General features: G+C 41.5%; 1 protein-coding gene across 1 annotated transcript in view; it reads right to left on the bottom strand.

Moving 5' to 3' along the window:
* The window catches only part of LOC117391777 (astrotactin-2-like), a 305,935-nt gene that overhangs the window by 246,329 nt on the left and 36,712 nt on the right, over window positions 1-22,894 (bottom strand). Inside the window, exon 2 of the mRNA XM_055231621.1 lies at window positions 8,035-8,222. Coding sequence (XP_055087596.1) covers window positions 8,035-8,222 — 188 coding nt within the window. The remainder of the gene's footprint in view (window positions 1-8,034; window positions 8,223-22,894) is intronic.

Below are 22,894 nucleotides of genomic sequence, written 5' to 3'. Positions count from 1 at the left end.
TGCGCCCTTGTGTGCTACATAAAGCCCCTATCAATTTAGGTTGGGTCACATTCATATCGCAGCAAAAAAAAGAAAAAAAAAACCCGTTCGGCGACACAGCCTTCAGCGCGAATAAACGCTCTCTGAAAACGAGCTTAATGCAACCCGGCCGCCCCAAATATTGTTATTGCATTTAAATTTATGCAGCAAAGAGAAAACATTTAATTAGAACTCTACAGAGGTGAGAGCGCTCTCCACTTGACTTCACAATTGGCACAAACACTTCCCTGGGCCTATCGCAGCTCCAGTAGGACATTTGTAACACGTATACTCTCAGTGGGAACATCATCCGCTGAAAACATGACCACACGTTTAATTATGTATTTTTGAGGACGATTGTTTCATATTTAATGAGTGTAATTGTCCAGAAAGGAACTTTAGTGGGTTAATGAGGAACAGAGCAGAGCTGAGAGGGTTTGTCCAGTGAAGATTCATCTGCATTTATTTTCTGACACCAAAAATATTTAGAAAAATAGGAAAATAAAAAATCTGCATGGCAGTAACATCCCGTACATGCAAGAAGAACCTCTCCTACATGCAAGAAGAACCTCCCCTACACGCAGGAACCTCTCCTACATGCAAGAAGAACCTCCCCTACACGCAAGAAGAACCTCTCCTACATGCAAGAAGAACCCCCCCTACACGCAAGAAGAACCCCCCCTACACGCAAGAAGAACCTTCCCTACATGCAGAAATCTCCCCTACATGCAAGAACCTCCCCTACACGCAGCAACCTCGCCGACACGCAAAAAGATCCTCCCCTACATGCAAGAAGATCCTCCCCTACACGCAAGAACCTCCCCTACACGCAAGAAAACAGTATAAATCTTTATTCAATCAATATGGTTGTTAAAAATAGAGCTCTACATTAATTTATCTGTTTAAACTGTGAAAAACCAAACAAGATACAAAAGCTCAAATATTGTGGACACCCCTCCTTTTTAGCACACAGTTGTCTGCCCCCGGAACCTTCATAAGGCGCTCTGGCTCCCTGGGGACACATTTAGCCGGAACACCTAAGATGGACAACATGGGTAAGTAGAAATTCCAAACAATTCAATAACAACAATTTTAAACTTGTTTGTGTATTGTCGTTTTTTCCCATAAGCTTCAACGATAGACCCCCGTAATGGACGAGGGACATTACAACGTACAAGACAAATATACACTGGTGTTTTAAACGGAAATAGAAACATCAGCCACAGTCCAACAGCGATGCATTTATTTCATTTCTGTGTGAGTTTGCTCCATTCAGACCCAGGCCAGGCCCTATGGAGCTGCTTCAGAAAAGCCACTCCAATCCCCTATATATGAAAACACAAACAAAACCAAAACACATTGTAAAGTCGGCTGAATTTAAACTTCTCTCGCCGTTTATAAATGCGTTTGACAAAGTTCCATTTTCACTGCGCATGTAAACAGCCAGTAAAATTGGATTGAGTTTAATAAAAAGGAGAAAATACAATTACATATCGTGGCAGTAGTTTGCTGTCAGTCTTCCAAGCTGCCGGGTACAAGATATTTTAATTAACACTTACTGTGATTCCAAGTGAAATAATGTGGGAAAAAAGGTGACTTAAACAATTAACAACTGCAAGAAACGCAACGCACCTTCATGGAGGAACCAAGGGCTTTCTGAGCTCACCCCGGGACAAAGCCACGAACCTCACGCCAGGACGAAATTCATTTGCGTCGCCCTTGATTTGGCACAGGGGCCACAAATTGCTTCAAATGCCTCAATGACCCACCGCGGTGACGGCCATACATCACCAGTGACTGCTTAATTATAAGAAAGCCCGGCCCAGTGTGCGGCGCTGTATCTCTGTGCATATCTATCAGACGAGATAAGAACGGGCTTCACTTTGTGCCGGCTCGAGCTCATATTCTCTGACCCAGCCGCATGCTACAGCTCCGCTCAACTTCATCTCGAAAATGGGATTTTTCTCCCCCACGCGGAAGTCATTTATTAAATTTCCGAGTTTCCTAAGTTGCACATAATGGCCGATTCGACAGGGTCCCATTTGCATTTGGTGTTGTGCTTTAGACCTCTCGATCTGGGGAAAAAGATGATTATGTTCCATAACATAGCACATGAAAGTCTGTGGACTGTCGGCTTTTATTGCAGCTCATTTCAATAAAATACTACCTGTCCTCTGAGTGAACTCGGGCAGTCATTTGTTAAGAATTTTCTGCCGTGCTCACTGTAAAACTGATAGCTTTTGCCATCTGAACTTCATAATCAAATCCCAGTTGCTGATGAGAAGGAAAAGCAATTATACTTCACCTATAATTCTTATACGGCCCCCGAAGTCCTATCTCGCATCGCACTGTGGTTCTGGCGGCTGCTGCAGGTACAGAGCTGGTCTGAGCAGAGTGAAGGAAATTGCTTTTCTGTGTCAGATGCACAAAGATATTTTAGTTTCAAACTCACTACATTGTCCCCAGGCGCCCAGTGCAAACACCCATGAAGAGTTTCACCGTTTAAAACTTATATTTCACCAGATTCGCTGATAAAAACGCGCTTAATCTTTAGAACTTTGGTATGCAGTCTACAAAATGACTTGAAAATAAGAAGAAATGAATAAAAATCAAGGTTACCTCACACAACTAGAATGTACTCAACGGTTTAATCAGCCCCAATAACGAAATAACTAAACTTTACAGTAACGTCAGAGTCACAAAGTTGAGCTACAGTCGCCTTTTTGTTCGATCCATCACTTAACGACTCAGTATAACACTCGAAAAAGGAGAAAAAGCGGCATTTCTCCAGGCGCGCTCCCACATTCAGACACCAGGGCCAATAATCACTGTGAAAATCAAGGCTTAAATCTAATTTGACTAACGAGTTTTCCTGTGGCATTGATGAGATTTCAAATGATTTACTCCGGACTCTGCGCCGTTCATTTCAAACCTTCATGACCGAAATATTTATTTAGAGTTTTTACTGGACTTTTTAGTTTAATTTGTTGAAATGAATATGGAAAACTAATCAAAACACAATAATTTCAAACTCCATTTTGACACAGCGGAAAAGACCTGATCCCGGATTGTAATTCTCAACTCAAAATAACACGTTTTTCTTTTTCAAACAGCAAATTGGCAAAGTTTCTGAAGTACTGTGAGTGACTTCTTCTGGAAAAAACTGCTAACTTTATAGTTTAGTTAGTTTAGAGTATTTTCTGGAGTATAAGTCGCTCTGGAGTATAAGTCGTACCTGCCAAAAAATGCATAAAAATGAAGAAAAAACATATATAAGTCGCATTTTTGGTCTCGGATTTTGCCAAATAAATTCCCCCCAAGAACAGACATTTTATCTTTAAAGGCAAATTCGAATAATAACAGTGTTTTCTGCTTGAACTCCCCCTGCAGGTGTACTCTTGCGATTGCAGTTTGGGTCAGATACATCGAGATGCGTAAAAGTTTTGAAAGTTTTCGCCCCCTTTTTAGTGGACTGATCGGTCAGCGGGACATGTCTTTAGTCGACTACAGCCCTAAATGTTTCCACTAAACATCTATGAGCCCCAGTAATAATCTGTAGTAAAAGTAGAATTTAAACTAGATACATGTTTGAGTATGAAGTATCAGTACTGAAGTATAACTGAAGTGGACTTAATGTTTGGATATCAGAGCTACTATAACGCCACATGGTAATATTAAATACATTTCTATTACTGTATTTTCTGGAGTATAAGTCGCACCAGCCAAAAAATAAATAATAATCAAGAAAAAAAAACATATATAAGTCGCACTGGAGTATAAGTCGCACCAGCCAAAAAATAAATAATAATCAAGAAAAAAAAAAAAAAAAACATATATAAGTCGCACTGGAGTATAAGTCGCACCAGCTAAAAAATAAATAATAATCAAGAAAAAAAAAAAAAAAAAAACATATATAAGTCGCTCTGGAGTATAAGTTGCACCAGCCAAAAAATAAATAATAATAATAATAAAAAAAAAATAAAAAAAACATATATAAGTCGCTCTGGAGTATAAGTCGCACCAGCCAAAAAATAAATAATAATCAAGAAAAAAACAAACAAAAAAAAACATATATAAGTCGCTCTGGAGTATAAATGGGATAAATTTATTTTACAAAATCCGAGACCAAGAACAGACATTTTATCTTTAAAGGCAACTTATAATAATAATAATAATAATAAAATAGAGAAAAATGGGATGAATATCAGTACAGCACGATTTTCTTTTAGGGGCATTTTGGTTCATTTTTTCTCAGATTCTTTTAAATTACCTTTTTTAAATTTCAATAGAGCAGGAGAAGTAGATACAATAATAATACAGACAGTAATGAAGATGTGAAATATATAATAAGTTGTGTTTGCACTGTTGTTCTGATGCTGCTGTTGTATATATTTTCTACCTCTAAGTATTTTATTTTATTTTTAAGCATATCTTTTGTAACTTTGTCCATGCCCTTATTGTATTTGTATTGATTCAGTGTGTTTTATGTTGCACTTTATCACTGCGGTAAGTTCCTAGTTTGTGGCAATGGCAATAAAAGTCTTCTGATTCTGATATATTTGAATAATTTCACATATAAGTCGCATCTGAGTATAAGTCACACCCTCGGACAAACTGTAAGTGCGGCATATAGTCCAGGAAATACAGTAGTTTCTCATATTTCTATATTTTCTCCGTCTCGTGGATGCATTAAAATCAAATCCTATTATCATTGTTACATTATAGTCTATTTTTATTTTATTTTTAAGTCTATTTTTTACATTATTTATTCATTTTATTTATTTAAATCATTTTTATTTTTTTTATTTTAAGCTATTTATTATCTTGTTTTATTGCATGTACCATTTTCCTTCTGTTCTTTAACTGTGCGATGCAACACTGGAATTTCCCCACTGTTGGACAAATAAAGACATGTCTCTCTATCAAAACATACATTGCAAATTTATTCACGGCTGCAGAGCTCGTTGGAAAAAAATCACAATTCGAAATATTTCCCAAAATCGCTCAGCCCTCGCTTACGTATTTTAGGAAAACAGAGCTTTTCAGACGGGAACATTTAAGACAGGACGATGCGAATCCTGAGCGTCGAGTCTTAAAAAGTGCATTCAAGAACAGACCTACCAAAAAAAATCCAAATCCCTAAAGCATTTTCATTCCATCAAGTGAAAATATCAAGGGCTGTGTATCTGTCTGTGAGATTAGCGGCGTGACAAGTGCACTATATCCATTTAAAAGCCCAAGTCAATCACGGCCGTATTCTGACAAACAGTGACACAAAGTGACAATCCCTGTGCAGCCGTCTACGCCGCGACGCATCATTTTAATCTGTCTCATCCCACATCTATATCAGCACGCTAAATGTGGAGAAGAGAGAGCGAAAGACGAGGGAGCGGAGCGGAGGGGGGGGGACCGTTCACTTGAGAGTTGAGAATCTGACAGCTCAATGTTAGAAGAAGGAAGTTCAACCCCGGCCATGGTCTGACAACGTCCCATAATGATGTTCTGTCAGCGAGCGGGGGACGAGGGGGGGGACGAGGACGCGACTCCACGACTCTTCTGCCGCTCGGCGCTTCACAGTCACAAGCGACGAAGTACAGTAGGTCACGTGGACGCTTTAAACGCAATTAACTATCGACGAAAACACTGCTAAGGATAGGAAAGTAAAGTTTAATGATGCTGGAAGACGTCTCTATAAATGTTTTTGATCAAATTAATGTTTTATCTTATGTAAATGAAATAACTCCTCAGCTGATCTATATATATATATGGTGCGGCGCTTCATCTACCTCTGGAGTTGGTGGATTTGTTCAGAAACGACACAGAGGATGAAGAATTCAATGGATTTGGTGATTTGGAGTGAGATCCAGAGTTAACTGGTTAGAACAGAAAACAGGCGATTGGAGAACTGTCCCAGAACATCCCCCGTCCTTAGAACGTCCTTCTCCGCAAAGAAAAAGAAAAAAAAAACAGTGGGAAAAAGAGAAACCTCGAGGAGAAACACAGTGAAGGAGAGATCCACTGCCATGGACTGAACCAGGGCTAAACCAGGACTAAACCAGGACTGAACCACGACTGAACCAGGACTAAACCAGGACTAAACCAGGACTGAACTATGGCTAAACCAGGACTAAACCAGGGCTAAACCAGGACTAAACCAGGACTGAACTATGGCTAAACCAGGACTAAACCAGGGCTAAACCAGGACTAAACCAGGACTAAACTATGGCTAAACCAGGACTAAACCAGGGCTAAACCAGGACTAAACCAGGGCTAAACCAGGACTGAACTATGGCTGAACCAGGACTGAACCAGGACTAAACCAGGATTAAACCAGGATTAAACCAGGACTAAACCAGGGCTAAACCAGGACTAAACCAGGACTAAACCAGGACTGAACCATGACTAAACCAGGGCTAAACCAGGACTGAACTATGGCTAAACCAGGACTAAACCAGGACTAAACCAGGATTAAACCAGGATTAAACCAGGACTAAACCAGGGCTAAACCAGGACTAAACCAGGGCTAAACCAGGACTAAACCAGGACTAAACTATGGCTAAACCAGGACTAAACCAGGACTGAACTATGGCTAAACCAGGACTAAACCAGGGCTAAACCAGGACTAAACCAGGACTAAACTATGGCTAAACCAGGACTAAACCAGGGCTAAACCAGGACTAAACCAGGGCTAAACCAGGACTGAACTATGGCTGAACCAGGACTGAACCAGGACTAAACCAGGATTAAACCAGGATTAAACCAGGACTAAACCAGGGCTAAACCAGGACTAAACCAGGACTAAACCAGGACTGAACCAGGACTGAACCAGGACTAAACCAGGGCTAAACCAGGACTAAAGCAGGGCTAAACCAGGACTGAACTATGGCTAAACCAGGACTAAACCCTGCGCACCCATTTGCAGTTACAGTCCAAACCTGTAGGACCAGAGCCACTCAACCACGGGACAGAGAGAGGCCCACACACGGCAGGACGGGGGCCACCCCAGCCAGGCCCCGGGTCCACTGATACATAAGCGTAGAGCGCCTTCACGTGGTTATCAGTGCGACGATAACAAAGTCGCTCCCCTGGAAAAAACTATGACAGAAAGTGCGACTTATAATCCAGAAAATACAGTGATTTCCTATAGCCCTTGAAATATTACAACATAATAAAAAGATTCCATAACAGAAAAAAAAATATAATGCAAGACCCCAAAGCCTATTCCCTTTGACACATTTTCCCTTTTTGCAATTAAAAGTAAAGTGTCTCTTTAACAGAGCCTTTGTTTCTTGCCTGTATTAGTCTGCATATACCAGAGTTCTGTTTTGATCGTAGGGTTTAAGAGAAAATCTCTCTCAGCTCTGCACAATGAAACTGCTGCGTTTTAATAGAGCCAGTGGAGGACACGTGGAGGTGGAGAGGCTTAAACGAGGAACAAGGAGCTGCTCAGGAGTGAAAGTAGAAACATGGAGGGCCAAAACACAAAGCCGAAGGTCCAGGGCTCAAAACAAAACCTCAAAGCGAAGATAGTGCGGATGAGATGGTACAAAAGTTACAAATGCAGTACTCGAAACTCTGTGTGAGGCTCTCTGTATAAACATGTTTACTGGGAAGTTTTCTCACCATTTTGATATAAAAAAAACGCATAAAAACGGTCCGGTCGTTCAGCTGAGACGCTCTGTTCTATGAAATATCAATATGTGAGATGACTAAAGAGATGACTGCACGAAATTAGAAAAAAGCTACTAATTAAACGCGTTAATAAGACGCTAAGTTTTTACAGAAGTTTCCATTATGTAGTTATAGTCACAATCTATCCTCAGACCAGTTCTCTTTTATGGCTCAACCAATTTTGAGTCAAAATGAATAAAAACGACTAAAGAAGAGTCCTGGAAATTTAATAAGATGTCAAGTTCTCTTCAAAGACACTCTTGGAAATGTACTTATGTTCGCGATAACGGGCTTTTCTACACAAATAATGCCTAAAAGAAAAACAAAAATGCTGCCGTGACTCACCATGACGGAGATGTGGAGGAGGTGCATGTGCTCGTGGAGGACATGGGCGGGCTCTCGGGCGGTGGGCTGGGTCCATTCAGGAGGGAGCTCAGACTCGGTCAAAGACACGTGGAAGTAAAGCGTCCCATTCTCCAGCCACTGCTGCTTCCAGTGCACCTGAGAGATGTCCTCCACCGTCCCAGACATTTCTACACAAAACAGAAGAGACAGAGGATTCAGACGTGTAAAGGGTGTGACTTTGGTTTGACCACACACTTAAATCATGTTTTTTATCAGTTCAATTTGTTTTTGTAAAGCCCAAAATCACAACAGCAGTCGGGTTTTAGGGCTGAACATGAGAATTGATTTAACCAACAGAAAGTTAGAGAATCAACAATGAAAGCAAAGAAAATTAATCAACAGAAAACAAGCAAAACTGTCCCAGAACAACAGAAGCCCTGTCCTTAGACCCTCCTTTTTGGCAAAGAAAAACTCAAAGAAACCCAGTGGGGAAAAGCAAAACCTCGAGGAGAACCACAGTGAAGGACCAGGACTAAACCAGGACTAAACCAGGACTAAACCAGGACTAAAGCAGGACTAAACCAGGACTAAAGCAGGACTAAAACAGGACTAAAACAGGACTAAACCAGGACTAAACCAGGACTAAAGCAGGACTAAAACAGGACTAAACCAGGACTAAAGCAGGACTAAACCAGGACTAAAACAGGACTAAAGCAGGACTAAACCAGGACTAAAACAGGACTAAAGCAGGACTAAACCAGGACTAAAACAGGACTAAAGCAGGACTAAACCAGGACTAAAACAGGACTAAAGCAGGACTAAACCAGGACTAAAACAGGACTAAACCAGGACTAAACCAGGACTAAAACAGGACTAAACCAGGACTAAACCAGGACTAAACCAGGACTAAAACAGGACTAAACCAGGACTAAACCAAGGCTAAACCAGGACTAAACCAGGACTAAACCAGGACTAAACCAGGACTAAAACAGGACTAAAACAGGACTAAACCAGGACTAAACCAGGACTAAACCAGGACTAAACCAGGACTAAAACAGGACTAAACCAGGACTAAACCAGGACTAAACCAGGACTAAACCAGGACTAAACCAGGACTAAACCAGGACTAAACCAGGACTAAAACAGGACTAAACCAGGACTAAACCAGGACTAAAGCAGGACTAAAACAGGACTAAACCAGGACTAAAGCAGGACTAAACCAGGACTAAAACAGGACTAAAGCAGGACTAAACCAGGACTAAAACAGGACTAAAGCAGGACTAAACCAGGACTAAAACAGGACTAAAGCAGGACTAAACCAGGACTAAAACAGGACTAAAGCAGGACTAAACCAGGACTAAAACAGGACTAAACCAGGACTAAACCAGGACTAAAACAGGACTAAACCAGGACTAAACCAGGACTAAACCAGGACTAAACCAGGACTAAAACAGGACTAAACCAGGACTAAACCAAGGCTAAACCAGGACTAAACCAGAACTAAACCAGGACTAAACCAGGACTAAAACAGGACTAAACCAGGACTAAACCAGGACTAAACCAGGACTAAACCAGGGCTAAACCAGGACTAAACCAGGGCTAAACCAGGACTAAACCAGGACTAAAACAGGACTAAACCAGGACTAAACCAAGGCTAAACCAGGACTAAACCAGAACTAAACCAGGACTAAAACAGGACTAAACCAGGACTAAACCAGGACTAAACCAGGACTGAATCAGGACTAAAGCAGGACTAAACCAGGAGTAAAGCAGGACTAAAACAGGACTAAAACAGGACTAAATCAGGACCAAACCAGGACGGACAGGCTGCAGATGAGTCCAGGACTAAGACACATTCATTTGCAGATCGAATTCAAGTCTGTAGGACCAGAGCCGCTCAACTAAGGGACAGAGAGGAGCCCGCCCACAGCAGGACACATGGGTCATCCAGCCGGGCGAGGGAGGGGTGGATCTGGGTCCAGGAGGACACCTAGGGTCCAGTCATCACCGGACAGTCTTAAAATACAGATACTTCTGAGTGCACTGTGGGGGGTTGATGGGGGCGTGGAGTCCAGTGGTCGATACATGGGGCCTGGGGCTGTGCGCATTATAACGATGATAACACTCCGCAGCAGCCGCAGATTTCCCGTCAGGAGAGAGCTCATGATTGTTCCTGGAATTTGCTCTTAGAACATATTTTGCGACTGCCAAAAAATCTTGTGAGTAGGCCTTGAGTACAAATTAGTTTGCAAGAACGTGTCTGGAATGAGGACCAGTGATTCTACATAATTAACATGAAAAATCTTACAGATGTATGTGATCTTTTATCCCCCACGGCATTTAAGTCCAGAACGCCATTATGTGTAACTCCCTCTATAACCATCACGCAGACGGATTTGGAATAGTGCATTAGGTTTGTCCTTGGATGCCTTTTTTCTCAAGCTAAACTGGCACAGACTTTTACTGCACTGTGGCGCGTGTAGTTTCACTTCCACTAAAGATTATGTACATATTACTACATACTCTGGTGCGTTTGAGTGGACACACATGTCTCTCGTATGTCCAGAGCGGTTGGAGACGCGCCGGCTCACCACTCAGAGCCCGGCCCGGTCTCATCCAAGAAACGCATCCTAGTTTCTGTTAGCTCGGGGCCGCTGTGGCATTAAGCATCCGACATCAAAGCCTGACTGAAAACATTTAAGAGGCAAGGCGAGAAAAGGCACGTGGCGGAAAAAAGAATAAAGTGTAATTTATGGAGCATTGGGAGAAGATAAAAAAGAGTGAGAGGCAGAGACAGTTTATCTGGATGCGGATCATGGCGCACGGACTCGGCGTTATCAATCGGGAGTTACTGTTGGGCAGAGGAGCAGCGCGGAGCCTCAGGGAACCCGAGATGAGCCGGGGCTGATGCCGTATTTGTCATGTGTGAGGTGACAAGGGCAAAGGCGTCTGCTGACACCTCCTATCAGCCGCACCTCGCTCGTGACAAATGGCTTTCTGTGCGGCTGGTTATTAACCCACTGACGCCGGGTCAGAGGACGCGGGGAGGAGAGGGGGGCGTGAGGTGCCCTCTACAGCGCTCCAGACCACAGGGGCCACGAGGGGCACGCACCGACAAGAATAACTTTTAGGCTAATTATGAATTAACACAGGAGACATTCATTTACATTTAGGTCACTGAAGTCACACTGAATATTTGATTGTCTCGCAGTTTCGGTTATATTTCAAGATAAGATGCAAATGTCTTGTGCAAATCGGATTATTTTAAATGACTGAGTAAAAAATATGTAAACATCTCCACGTTTTTCATGCTGGTAGACCATGAGGTTAAGGTGGACTTTTTTTTTTTGTCCCTGTAAGGAAGTTTGTCCTCTGCATTTGACCCATCCTTCAATGCCACTAGGGCCACCTGTCAGGACCGAGAACCTTTTTTACTGTGAGGCGTGAGTGCTAGTTTCTCAGCCACCGTGACGCGAAACAGTTAGAAAAGAGACGGAGATAATAAAGCCAACTTAAATACTGTAAAAATGTCGTTTCTGGTGTAAGCGTCAAAGAAGAACAAGAGATTGAAACATAAAGTCAGAAGGTTTAATGAGTTCCACACAGGTAAAGTGAACAGTGAAGCAACAACGAACTCTCAGGAAAGGATAGAAGAAGAGTCCTGAGAAGTGCACGTTGACAACTTTTACAGTGTCTCCCAATGCCACATGCACTGGGAGACACTATAAAAGTTGTGTGTGTGTTTGTAAGCCGGGTCGTCTTCTGGTTTGCACGGCGTTACACATTAAGAAACTTTAAGCAAAGTCGAACAAAGTGAGTGTTTTGTGACCGTCTCAGAGTGGAGGTCACATGTTCCTTAGTGAGAGGAGCCACAGATGAGAAATGTGGCCTTAACCTAAACCACCAGAACGTAGCTGTTATCTTATTGTCCACACGTCCTTGTTTAAGCCCACGCTGGTCTCCGTATCGTTTTGGTGAATCCCCCACGTCACATGTGTCAAACTCAAGGCCTGTGGGCCAAATGCGGCCCGCCACGTCATTTTATGTGGCCCCTGACAAAGGAAATTAAAAGTTATGACTGTCTTAAAATGTCAGTTTATCAGGAGATACACAGTTAAACAGCCATTTTTTAATCCATCCATCCATTTTCTTCCACTTATCCGGAGCCGGGTCACGGGGGCAGCAGTCTAAGCAGGGACTCCCAAACTTCCCTCACCCCAGACACGTCCTCCAGCTCCTCCGATGGGATCCCTAGGCGTTCCCAGGCCAGCCGAGAGACATAGTCCGTCCAGCGTGTCCTGGGTCTTCCATTTTTTCATGTCTATGCAAATCCATATGGAATATTTGTAACTTGAATAAGCAATAAATATAGAAACGGTTAATTAACAAGGTTAAAAAGTAGTTGCATTTATTTTACATTACATTTGGTTACATTTAGTGACATTTATCTTACAGTTCGTTACATCTGGCTCTTTGAGAACAACCATTTTGTTGATGTGGCCCTTTGTGAAAATGAGTTTGACGCCCCTGCCCCACACACTCCATATCCACTGTTGGGCACGTGTTATTTACCTTAGCTTGAGTAAATCCAGATTCTAGTTTGATGTCGTGCTGCACTGCTAGAAAATACCTTGCGATACGTACAAATTTAGGTGTATACAGTTGTCTTTCACTATATCGCAGGTCTTGCTGTTTCACAGATTTTTTAGAGCAATTTCACACACTTTTTTACTGCGTATGAATCTACTGCATTGTGTTCTGTGTCCTGATTGGCTAAAGGACTGTAGACCATTGTCAATCAGAATGTGTTCAGACAAATTTACATAAACGTTGGATCGCAGTGTGACTCTGAAGTGCTGTACGTTTGCGATTTGTTTTCTCTCCGATAAAACCCTAAAAATCTACGAGGGTTTGAACTTTGCGAGTGTTTAAGCAAGAGAGAAATGCGACAAAATGTTAACGCCTGTGTGAGAAAAGTGTATAAAGTGCATGGTGAGGGGTTTTACAGCCAAAAAACATAGAGAATAATTGTAAAAAATAAAAATAAAGCTGACTACTTTGCGGATTTCGCCTATTGTGGGTTATTTTTAGAACGTAAGGGACCACTGTACGTCAAATTTTAACTAAAAAGTACGGATGCTGGCTGAAAAAATACTCTCGTCCCAGGGGTCACCTCCACAGCCGACCCTCGACACACGACCGCTCCTCTCACTCCGCTGTGGGGGGTCTGTGTATGCGTGTCTGTGGCTCTCTGTGCTCAACAAAGTACGGCCGGCAAAAGTTCGTGTTATCTTATTATGACGAGGTAAAAGGCCTTGACGGTAAATCGTGAACGCGGCGTGACGGTTACATCATTACCGCAACATCCACACATTTTGTATCTCGAGAGCGACTAAATGCCACGCTATTATTGAGGGCGATTTTGAATTATTCGGAATTATTCATACAAATACAAAAGCAGCAGAGTCCTTCAGAATTTCCTAAACAGCGTTCCCTATTCTCTCCATTTGAATACAGATCTCAAAACAAAACGGAGCCGCAGTGGGGGGCTGTTCAGAGGTGCGTACGGTGCGAGTACAAGGAGGATGATTATGCCGCCTCACAAAGACACAAGGAATCGGAAAAAAAGATTTGAAAACAAAAGCTTGGAGGGTTTTTTTTTTGTTGTTTTTTTGTTTTTTTTACATGGATGAAAGTTGCATTGTCAAGTCTGGTGTTATTTGTGAAACAGGAAGCGATTCAGATGTCTGTGTAATCCCTCATTTGTTCAGGAAGATTCCATCGCAAAAGGAAATAGAATGTCAACTGGATAAAAGTCTAGTTTCACTTGGATTTAACTAATAACGCGTCGTCCTTACTGTAAACGGCGAGCGTGCGTTTGAGTGTAGTAAGAGCTTCCCTTCAGACAGATACAACGCAGTGACTTTTGTTGACAGAATTCAATTTTCTTTCGCTATAAACTATAACAAAGATAGTACACTTATACGTGCGTCCTTGTCTCCTGAGGTTTCGCACCGGGAACAAAAGAACATGAATAAACAAAAAAAAAAGTGTGTCCTAGAGTCAGCTTTTCACCCGAATCAGCATTGTGACCGTGCATATAGGGGCTGTACTTTACTCCAACTCCAAGGACAGTCGCGCAGAAGTGTTCAGCTCCCAACACTTTCCACACTGTTTGCTGTTAATGTTACAGTAAGTTGGTTGTATAAAGTGTATAAAGTGTATAAAGTGTGTGGTGAGGGGTTTTACAGCAAAAAACATATAGAATAATTGTAAAAAATAAAGCTACTTTGCATATTTCGGGTTATTTTTAGAACGTAACCCCCGCAATAAACCAGGTACCACTGTAATTGTGATAATCGCCAACAAAGATCAAAGATAATCACCACTGTATGACAAGAATGTGCAGAACAAAGCTACTTAACCACAAAGGCGTCTATCGTCCCGGGGCCCCAGGGTTTTAGGTGGCCCAGAATTGTGAGACTTCTTGACCCGGGCCTCCAAATTTCAGTCGACGGCCCTGTTCATCCATAATGTTTTCCTCTGAATCGTAGTTGTTTTCACTGATAACAAAGTACAATTAGAGACTTATTCACGCAGAACTGCCAGCAACTTTACTCGTTATTGTGATATAATCGTTAATTGTAGTTATTTTGACCGTGATAATCGTGACACAAACTTTCAACGCTTCCTGTATTTGCTGCTACTATTTACGCCGTTTTAATGAGTCACCTTTTGAGTTGTGATCTTTATGCTGCCGCTCACCTTCTATGTGAAAAATCCAAACTCTGCTATTTTTAAAACCATTTAGATATTTGCTGAGTATAAATTTCCTACAACAACTGCCTGGAACAAATCAGAAACCATTGATTTCATCTTGAGAATAGACACAGAAGCCCGTCTGCATCTTAAATGACTCATCCGGACTTATACTTACGAGGACGAGCTTAAACTATGAGTCGAGTCTATTGAGTGCGCTGTAATGTCAGCACAAGTCCCATTACAATAGGCCTGATCATAAAAGTGCCCATTCTGCGACTTGTGTGTTTTCTTTGTCCCATTCTTCATTTCCCAAAGATTCACATCTTTTTTGTCTGCGCTGAAAAAAAGAGATTGAACTGAAAGTGCTGAGCAGGCTTTAGAGTTTATAAAAAACACATTTAAGTTTTGCCCTGAGCTACAGACTCGGAGCACATTTGTGAGCTCGGAAAATGAATGAAACGACGGCGCCAGCATCGAAAAATGAAAAACATAAAAGGATTAAACTCTCACCCTTTTGGAAAATTGTACTGTGACAAAATACTTTTCTCAAATCCGCTGTCAAAACATTCACGTTAAATCAGAGACACAATCTGTAGGCCTGTTCTTACGACGACGACGACGTGTCACGCAAACAAACTAGCATTTTTGTTTTGGCTTTTGATGAAAAGGTTGGAACATTTTAGTCTGGGGATACAAAAATATAAACAATATGGTTTATAACACAAGTTGTAAGCGTATACGTGCACACACTTTATTATCTCAGCTGGAAACGTTGGACCTCATTCATGAAAAAAGGTTCGTAAAATTCCACTTTATCACGCAGAGAGAACTCTACACTCTGAGAAAACTCTATGATAGATTCAAAACGCGTCCTCAAGCGGCCATATTCCTTCTTAAATGACAGTTGTGCCTAATTCACCAACATCCACCGCACTATTTACATCTCGTTTACATTTTAATCCCATAAAAATGAGATGTATTTAGTACGAAACGCCCTCTGAACGTCCATATACGGCGAGTGTGGGCTTGGCTTTGTTACACGTGAAAGTGCGAGGGAGAGAATGAACGAGGACATCGGGTCTAAAGACGACGACGGTTTTACAGCTTCATGAACAGAGTCGGTGAGAACGTATGTAAGAAAGTCGCCGTCCCCTAAACCCCTCCGTGACCTCTGACCTCCCCACCTTCAAAAAAGAACTCAAAACTCACCTGTTTAAAATCGCTTTTATCGTTTGATTTTATGTTGTAAATTCTGTGATATTTTATTCTTGTTTGTATTGTGAAGCGTCTTTGAGTGTCTTGAAAAGCGCTATATAAGTAAAATGTATTATTATTATTATTTTATTATCATTTTATTATTATGGGGAGTGACCAGGTGCGGGACTTTAACAGTGTCTCATATAGAGAATGTGTGTTACTGGATCACATGGTAATATTTGCAGAAAAAGAAACAATGTAAGATTATATATAACTGACAATCATGGAGGGACAAGACTGTTATTTGCTTTTCCAGAAGAACATTTTCAATTAAGAACACTGAAATGCCAAAAATGTAATGCAAATATAAGAAAACCTTAAGTACAAATTTCATGAATGTGGCCCATTGTTCCACAGAAACATCTCATAAACATTCATTTCTATAACATTTCCTCTCAGATACAGTATGTTCCAGGTAAAAGGGACAGTTCTGATGCGTTACAGTCAGACGCGGTATTAGACGGCCCACGCTACAGCCTTGAAAAGCCTTTTACGAAGCATGTAACGGCACCGTACACAGCCCTCGTGTCTTCTCCAAAGGTTAGACGTGTAAAGGTGATCAGAGCAGCGTGCCTCTGTCGGACTTGAAACAAACCATCTCCGTGTCATCTACATTTACTGCGATGAAAGGCTCCAAAGGCTCTTTTTGCCCGTTTACACACACGCCGTAACGCTAACTTATCACTGCGCACCGCCAACCCCTTCGTGGCCTCGTGTCTGTGAGTCATGACAACGCATTTTTATTATTAAACACCCCTCTTGCCAGCTCAATTTGTCCAAATATAAGTTGGCCCATTCAAGTTTGACTAACAAAATAGTTTTTCCTTGCAATTTCACTTGCCTTTCTTCAGAAAATGTAAAAAAAAAAAAACTAAGCAAAAAGAAATTAAAGCCATCGCGCTGTATAATTAAAATATTCTCTTTATTCTCCCTGACGTTAAGTGAAAACATGATTTGAATGACTGAATGCACACGTCAGAGGGTGAGCTCCTCTGGACACAGGAGACGCCCTGAACATCTCTAATGGCACAGACATAATCAAATACACTGTTGAAATGAGAAAGCAAACTCCAAAGAAGATTATTCTTATTTTCCTCCAACATGGTTCAAAGAAAAAGGCTTCATCTCTGTCACAAAAGACGTCTGTCACTCCTCACAATGCTCTCCTGTTTTCCGTTGGGTGCAGTGTTTTCAGAGTTGGGAGAATAGGTCTTGTCAGCAGCCAAACAAACATGTTGAAAAGGATCCAGAGTTGATTAGATCCTAAATCATGCTGATGACACATGCTCCCATTTCCAAAATGGTAATAGCACCATTACAATTTTTAACGACATGATGAGGGCTATGGAAAATTTAGACAAGAGAGCATGGGATAGAAATAGATGCAAGGTTGGCCCGTCCTCCACAGCTGTGCCGCTGAGCGCTGCCATAATAAGCCATCAACACTAATAAAAGTGGTGGCATTTCCAAAAGGCCAATAACAATGAACACAATTTACAATTCTCACTTTATTTGCACAATACTTTAGCCTACCAAAATCTGAATTTTCATCTCATTTAACAATGGTTTACCAACCCAACCAAATAATATACTGGTCCCTTAACAAAAATAAAAAAGACCTTAAGCTTAATTATGGTTGATTATCTAATAAAAACAAAATGTGTTTTTTTATGACATAATTCTTCCACTTGACGACACACGGCCATGTAATTATCATGGATCTCAATCTCCAAAGGGAAAATAATGAACACTAAAAAGGATTTGAGCAGGATTCACTGAGGCCATAACCAGCCCAGGCCCAAAACACGACTAATTAAAAGAACAGAAAAATATGGAGAGCAACGGCCTAAATACCAAATCCATTGTCCTGTTGTCATGGCACTGCAGTTTGAGTGAAACGCATGAATATTTATGTTGTAAGGAAAAGATTTTTGTCATAGTCTGTCGTTGTCTCAGGTAAAAATCACACATATCATTAACATAAGTGAAGGTCAACAGGCAGAACCACGTCCGATCTCCAAGAAGCACTTTGTATTGATCAGACTTTTGGTGTAAAAAGTGTGAACGGACCCTGCGTTTGTCATATTCTCATTTTGTGCACATGAATATTTGTCTATCTGTTGCATTTATCCGTCCAAACGCTGACACTTTTTCACACCCACTCAAAAAGTGTTCATAATTTGAGCTCAAATCCAAACGGTGATCCATAGTCCCCGGCCCCGTCCTGTGTGCTGAGGTCCAAACGATGCGGTGTTAACTGGAGAGGTTCTTATCTGTGAGGTTCACGCCCAGATGGCTCCCGCTGTGCTCAATCACTGCAGCAGCTGTTGGACCGCACACTGACCCGCTCCCACAGAAAACCAATCATCTGTACAGACACGCTGCCCCGAGCTCCCACTATACAAAGCAGTCACTTATGCACAGAACAGCATTACCGAGTAGAAACACCTCCAAAGAAAGACAAACAGTCTCCTCTGCTTCCGCCTTTACGGAGCTTCATTTGGAAACACGAGAAAATAGACAATGGACTGTATATAAGTTTAAAAACACACATGATGCAAAGACGGTAGATGTATCCTGAGTAATCCACGTGTTATGTCACGTCTCACATTCAGGTTTATGCTTCTGCTGATCCATGTTTTACTCAGAGTCAAACACGTCGGGTTTAAACGAGGGTCCTATATAAATATCTAGGCCAGGCACGATAACAAAACGATGCAAAACGACATGTTGCTACTGAGAAATACAGCGATAAACGATGATATTTAAACTGCTTTATGCCTCTGAGGAAGTTAACAATCAAACAAGATAATCCCAGCGAACCATTTTAACATCGACTGTGTTTTTAAAAGACAAATAAGCAGCAGAATGAACCAATCATTGGCGATAGAAGTGATTTTTTTTGGACCCTCTACAGCTTAAAAGTCATCGTTGTACAACAAAAAGACCAAAAAATCCACATGATAAATACTGAGCCCAAAGTAAACTGTTCCAGCTTTGATCTACTGAGCGATAAATCGATAAAGTCGTTATTGTGACAGGCCGATAGTCCACGTGGACATTAATCCAGTTTAATATGCAGTGCTGTATTATGTGCAGTAGTAGTTGTAGTAATAGTAGTTTGTTTGTGTTTCTGTGACGTCGTACTGCACCTGAACGCACCCCAGAACTGCTCCAACCATTCATCCGTTCACGTCTGTGTCTGAGAGGCAGTGCTGGATTTAAAAAAGCTCAGAACGAAGCTACAAACTCGAAAATAAAAGCGAACTTTGGCGTTGATCATAAAAGTAAAAGTAAAAATAAGGATCAGCGTGGAGAAGAGAGAAGACTACGGCCACAGATGAAGCACGCGCACGAACACACACGAACACACACACTGCTGTCAACATGTTGGATTATATTCTTTTTACAGACAATCGTTTTGAGTCAGGATTAGAAGAAATCTTATTTGTGGAAAAGGCTGTCTCTACGTGAAAGCTTTGAAACCACAGACCTCTCCTGCCATTGGTGCGCTCCTCTCAAGCTGGCATCTGATTGGCTCCTGGGCCCTTTGCGTGATTGGTGCGGCGTCCCAGAGCCTGGCTACTCCTTGGGCTGCCGTTCCTTAAAAAACGACCCGTCCCCTGCCACTCGGGGCTGCTGGATTCTGACTGTGAACAGCACAACATCTGTGACTTTTAAACCCTGTAAAATCGAGAAACCTGTAGAACTTTGAATTCGTTTTGAGACTATTCTGTTTTGATCTTTTGTGTTTTACCTTGCACCAGTTTTGAAATCGTTAAGCTTTCTTTTGTCATTTTAGTTTTTAGTTTGCACTGTAATTCACAACAACTGTAACACTCTCATTAACTTTAGAGTTAAAAGAGCCGCTTATTATTTACCTTTTTACAACCAGGGTCATGTTACTTCCTTTCTACCCTGTTACTGGACCTGCATTGTACCTAAACGAGCTGTGAATAGAGAAATTAATGGGCGGCATTTATATTCTGCACATACAGCAGCTAATTTAATGTAAAGAGGCAGAATAATCGCAAATGTAGCCTAAATAAACACCACTCGACACCATCCGATAGAGCCAGATCGAAGTTTTATAACAAGTTGAATTTATTTACAGTGAATTTTTACATCATCGGCTGTTATATCGGCTTATTTTGAGCCTCGTATCGGTGTTATATCGGCCCCAAAATTCCATGTGTGGCACGCCCTCGTTCAAACATGTTGCAAAGTCATTTTTCTAACAAAGAAAACTGGAAATGAGAAGCTGCGTTATGGAGAAATCCCCCAAAAAAGCATGATGTGTCTTCGAGTTTCAGTGTGCATGTCTTGAAGAATTGAGGAATGGTTGTGAGAAATCTTGAGTTTTGTGCAAAAAAACCCAAATAAATAAATAAAAAAATGAAAAAATAACATAATTAACCAACAGAATTACTTATTTATGCTGTAATCCGTTAGCTCCGTGTCCCCAGTGTTTTCCCCGGAAGACGGCACAGTGCCAGAAAACTCGGGAAAATAAATAAAGAACCCAAGTGAATGTATTTAAAGTGGCACATTAACAGGATAAACAGTCCCGTCATCGGCTGAGTGCACAGGCGTCTCTACAACACGACAATCCCATTAACACAACATACTCGCATTCTACATCCATCACGCTCACTTTTACACCGGGACGTCGACCGATGAGCGGCTAAACTGAGAAACATGGACATGAACTACACACTGGCTCTGGGAAGTCAAAACACGACACACCTACAGCTTTGAAACAAGTGCGTTTGAAATTCACCTCTTCACCGACGCCGTGAAGGAACGTCTTAGTCTTAGTTGAGGTTCAAATACAGCGGTCCCTCGTTTATGTTTTAAAAATAAGTCCACGAAGTATCAGCTTTATTTTTTACAATTATTCTCTCTGTTTTTGTCTGTAAAACCCCTCACCACACATTTTATACACTTTTCTCGCACAGGCGTTAACATTTTCTCACATTTCTCTCTCGTTTAAACTCTCTCAAAGTTCAGACCTCCGTAGATTTAAAAAAATAAGTACAGTTTTAGAGAACGAAACCAAAGACCAAGACCTGTTTTCAGGCCCAAACATTTGCTGGAGAAATAAAAATATAAACATTTTTCGAAATACTGTAACAAATTTAGTTTTAATGATCAACCTACGCCGTTGGACACATGAGGAATTATTAATAGTGACTCACGTACATTTCACAGTTCCTCTTCTTCCTGGCGCTGCTCCGCTGTAGTGTCGATCCAACGTTTATGTAAATTTGTCTGAACACATTCTGTACTGGACAGGAGACACGGCACGGAGGAGACTGATGGACAATGGTCTACAGTCCAACAGCCAATCAGGACGCACGACACAATGGTCTACAGTCCAACAGCCAATCAGGACGCACGACACAATGGTCTACAGTCCAACAGCCAATCAGGACACAATGCACTGAAACGTCGACCAATGAGCGGCCAAATTGAGAAACATGGACATGCAGAACTCAATCTCAATGCATGTTCATACGCGCTAAAAAAAACATGTAAAATTGCACAAAAAAATCAGCGAGGGACAACTGTACGGCACAAAACATGAATGAATCACAGTGTCAGAAGCGTACACGCCACATTTCTGCTCATTAAACATTGTAATCAGCTGCTTTTGTTGTCATTTTTTATAATTTCTCAAGAATATCTGCATTGCAATGTACACACAAAAACAGTTTGAACAATTGTCATCTCAGCGGGGAGTAAATGCATGTGGTATAGTGTAATTAAGACGTCTCACATTCCAATCCATCAAGGAAAACGCAAAAAGACTCGACACGGTGAAATACAAACACATAGATGACTTAGATATCTGTTATTTGTTTGACCAGCGGAGGTAGAGCACTGCAGGGGCCAATAAGTCTCTAAACCTTCTGAAATTCAAATGAAGTCGCATCGTTATTTCCCCCATTAAATCCATTTCTGCTCTACGACGAGGGTAGATCCTACAGTCAACACTTGGTTTTCACTTACTTGCTACCAGTAAAAAGATTTGGAAAAAGTTAAATTTCCTTTTCCCCCAATCTGTCTCCCGCAAAGACACCTGGAAAAACAATGTGCCGGGTCCATTGGCAAGTCATCTGGATCCAATTTCTAGCAAAATCTTCCGCCACTATGGTTCCAGATTGAGTTTGTTGTCATTCGTTGTCATTTTTAATACATCTCCCGCATCTAGTAGCAGCTATTCTACATCTATCCTCGCCACAAAACGCAAACGACTTTCTGAATGACACTTTCTGGTTACTGGCAGAGAGGCTAAACTAGAGTTATGGCTGCCTCCTTGATAATAAAAAGGGATACAATGGGCATAGTGTGAAGAAAAATAATGCAATGCCTCATATTTACCAAGGTTATTCCTATAAAGAGGAGAGGTAAGAAGCCAGAAGACGCCAGCGCGGTGTGGAGCTATAAATAATGCCAATCAATAGGTTTTTATCACATTGTCACGTTTTTATATAGAGCGTTACCACCTTCAAGGCACTGGAAGCGTTGTACATCAAGGAACCGCTCACATTTTCATACAGCGGCGTGCGGAGACAATGGGGCGAGGTGGGGGAAGTGTCTTGCCCAAGGACGGAATGACTGTGGGTCAATGGACAAACTTGACCGACTGAGCCCAACGTGAAATAAAAACGAGAGATTCCAAGTCACCGGTCTTTGTTTCAATAAGACGTAAAAAGATTAAATCAAAAGTCCAGACTGATCATGAAGGTGAAAAAAAATTAAAAAAAATCATGATTCGTTTTCCCCCCGTATCGCCCAGTTCGAGCTCAGGGGGTAAAAAGACGGAATGAAAGAGATA

This window comes from Periophthalmus magnuspinnatus, chromosome 23 (genome assembly GCF_009829125.3).
Source record: "Periophthalmus magnuspinnatus isolate fPerMag1 chromosome 23, fPerMag1.2.pri, whole genome shotgun sequence".
Lineage (NCBI taxonomy): Eukaryota > Metazoa > Chordata > Actinopteri > Gobiiformes > Gobiidae > Periophthalmus > Periophthalmus magnuspinnatus.
Note: the sequence above shows the minus strand (reverse complement) of the source record. Positions and strands in the feature narration are given on the sequence as shown.